The following is a 2,912-nucleotide window of genomic DNA, read 5'->3' as shown; positions in this document are numbered from 1 at the left end:
GCAGCCTTCCATGCAAAGAGGTCAGAGTTATCCTTTAGGAGCTTTATTAGTGGTTCCTCTAGGTCTTCTTTTAGATTCGCCCCTATATTTGTTGTTTTATCTTGAGTGTCTGCAATTTGAACTTCTTTGGTTTCACCTTCAGGTTGAGGGTGAAATTCTTCGCGAGCTCAAATTCCCCCGAGTTCTATAGTATTGATTTCCTTTCCTCTGGGGTGTCCTTTAAGGTTCATACTTTCGTTATAACAGCGTCACGCACGTTTTTGGTCTCCCTTTATGGTAGCTATCCCTTCTGTGGTTGGAAACTTCATGCATAGGTATGGAGTGGAGACCACCGCGGCGAGCTGGTTCAACGTTGTCCGACCTATCAGAGCGTTATAGGCCAAGCTTATGTCGACTACTATGTAGTCTATGCATAATGTCTTAGACTGATTTCCTTTTTCAAAGGTTGTGTGCAGTGGGATGTACTCTAGTGGTTGAATTGGAGCGTCTCCGAGCCCGAATAAACCATTCGGATACGCTCTGAGCTCTTTCTCTTGTAAGCCAAGCTTGTCGAGGGCGGATTTAAACAGGATATCTGCAGAACTTCCTTGGTCTACTAGTGTTCGGTGGAGATTAGCATTAGCTAGTATGATTGTAATGACGACTGGGTCATCATGCCCCGGGATGATGCCTGCGGCATCTTCTTGAGTGAAGGTAATAGTGGGGAGGTCGGATGACCTGTCCCCTTCTCCAACATGATACACTTTGTTGAGGTGTCTTTTACGGGACGACTTAGAGATCCCTCCTCCTGTGAATCCACCATTTATCATGTGAACATGCCTCTCAGGGGTGTGAGGAGGACGTTGAGCTCGTCCAACCTCTTCGTCCCTTCTTCTATTCTTTGGTTCATCTGTTTTGTTGGCCAAGAACCTGTCTAGTCTTCCTTTTCGGGCTCGCTTCTCTATAACGTTCTTTAGGTCATAGCACTCGTTGGTAGGGTGCCCGTAAACTCGGTGGTATTTGCAATACTCTGTCCGACTTCCTCCTCTTTTATGCTTAATCAGACGAGGGAGCGGGATCTTCTCAGTGTTGCATATCTCTCGGTAGACATCCACAAGTGACACCCTGAGGGGAGTGTAGATATGGTATTTTCTAGGTTTTTTAGTAGGCTGGTCTTCTTTTTTCATAGACTCTTTATCCTTGTCCCGAGATGGGTAGGAAAATCTGGATTTTGAGGTTTCTTCTAATCGAGAGTTTTCCTCCATATTAATGTACTTTTCTGCCGGCTCTTGTACTTCGTTCAGAGATGTAGGGTGCTTTTTGGATATGGAGTGGCTAAAGGGTCCTTCCCGTAGGCCATTAATGAGACCCATGATGATTGCCTCTGTTGGCAGACTTTGTATGTCCAGACATGCTTTGTTGAATCTTTCTATGTAGCTGCAGAGGCTCTCCTGATCTCCTTGCTTAATCCCTAGCAAGCTTGGCGCATGCTTGGCTTTATCTTTTTGGATGGAGAATCTAGCTAAGAATTTCTTGGCAAGGTCATCGAAGCTTGCTATTGGCCTTGGTGGCAAACTATAGAACCACTTTATTGCTATTTTGGTCAAGGTAGTCAAGAAGGCTTTACAACGGATTGCGTCTGAGGCATCCGTAAGATAAATCCGACTTCTGAAATTGCTGAGATGATGGGTCGGGTCTGACATTCCGTCGTACAGGGTCATGTTAGGGGCTTGAAGTCCTTTGGAACTTTATCTTTCATGATCTCCTTTGTGAACGGATCTTGATCTTTGTGGGGGCTATCTTCATGGCTGGTTCGAGTAGTCTTGGTTTTGAAATCAACTTCGAGCTTTAGGAGTTTGCTTTCCAGCTCTCGACGCCACCTAGTTTCTCTCCGAAGGTCTTGCTCAGCCTCCCTCTGCCGGTCGGCTTCCTGTTCTAGCTGTTTAAGGCGATTCTATTGTTCACAGATGGCTTCTAAAATTTCTGCATTTGGAAGTTGTTTGTCTCCCTTTTTTTGAGGAATATCCTTTGGTATCGTATCCGTGTTCTTGTGCGGTGTTCTGTCCTCCATGATGATAGGATGACTTCCAAGTTCCCTGGAAAAGGCGCCAATGTTCCGTGGATTACGTGAAATTGAAGGTCAATTTCAGCGGAGATCTGCTGTTGTGGCCGAAGCTATCGTGTTTGACTTGTTGAGTCTTGATATGTTACGGATCCTTGATCACCGGAGGGTGGTAGTACCTGCAAGAGACTCCGATGCTTAAGTTAGCACGGGCTTTAAGCAGGTTTTTTGTGTAGAATCAGAGTATGAGTTATACCTGGGTGCTATAGTGTATTTATAGTAGTGGGGAGTGTCCTTTCTTTGAGATAAGTTAGTTATCTTATCTTATCTTTAGGGTGAGGTCACATATCTTTTAGGCCAGCCGCCTTTAGAGTGAGCTACGTCCTTCTGTTTGGGCCTGCTTAGGCCTTTATGGCAATTTGGCCGACCTCTTTTTAGGAAGAGGTCGGTGACGACCAACCTTTACAAGAGGTCGGTCGCTTTCTTCATCTAATCCGGATCATGTAGCTCGCCCCAGGGTATGAACAGATACCATAACCGATATTATGCACACCTCACTGCAATTCCTTTGAGAGACGACCCGAGATCTAATACTCTCGGTATTTTTATTGGTTTACATTCGTGACAAACAAATCTAAACTTTGATTGAGCATTACTTGTCGTTTAGGAACTATACTTGCAACGAAGTTATTTCCTCTCACCGAGAAGAAATTCCTAACCAACGGTTTAACTCTTTCAAGTTTTTGGCGCCGTTGCCGGGGAGTTGCAATGTGTGCTTGTTATTGGTTATTGTAGATATGTTCATAATGTGAATAGCTTGATTTTTGGTTTGTTTGCTAGTTTTGCTAGTTGTAGGACTTTGCTTTCTTTG

General features: G+C 44.6%; 1 protein-coding gene across 1 annotated transcript; it reads right to left on the bottom strand.

Moving 5' to 3' along the window:
* Positions 1–248: 248 nt before the first annotated feature.
* LOC148548700 (uncharacterized) lies at positions 249–1,352 on the bottom strand. Its single transcript, XM_088495649.1, has 2 exons — positions 1,255–1,352; positions 249–1,104 (listed from the first exon to the last, which is right to left on the bottom strand). Exons 1-2 carry the CDS (start codon positions 1,350–1,352, stop codon positions 249–251), a joined length of 954 nt encoding a protein of 317 aa, XP_088351775.1.
* Positions 1,353–2,912: the final 1,560 nt, after the last annotated feature.

Source organism: Arachis ipaensis, chromosome B8 (assembly GCF_059453495.1).
Source record: "Arachis ipaensis isolate K30076 ecotype BB chromosome B8, ASM5945349v1, whole genome shotgun sequence".
NCBI lineage: Eukaryota > Viridiplantae > Streptophyta > Magnoliopsida > Fabales > Fabaceae > Arachis > Arachis ipaensis.
Note: the sequence above shows the minus strand (reverse complement) of the source record. Positions and strands in the feature narration are given on the sequence as shown.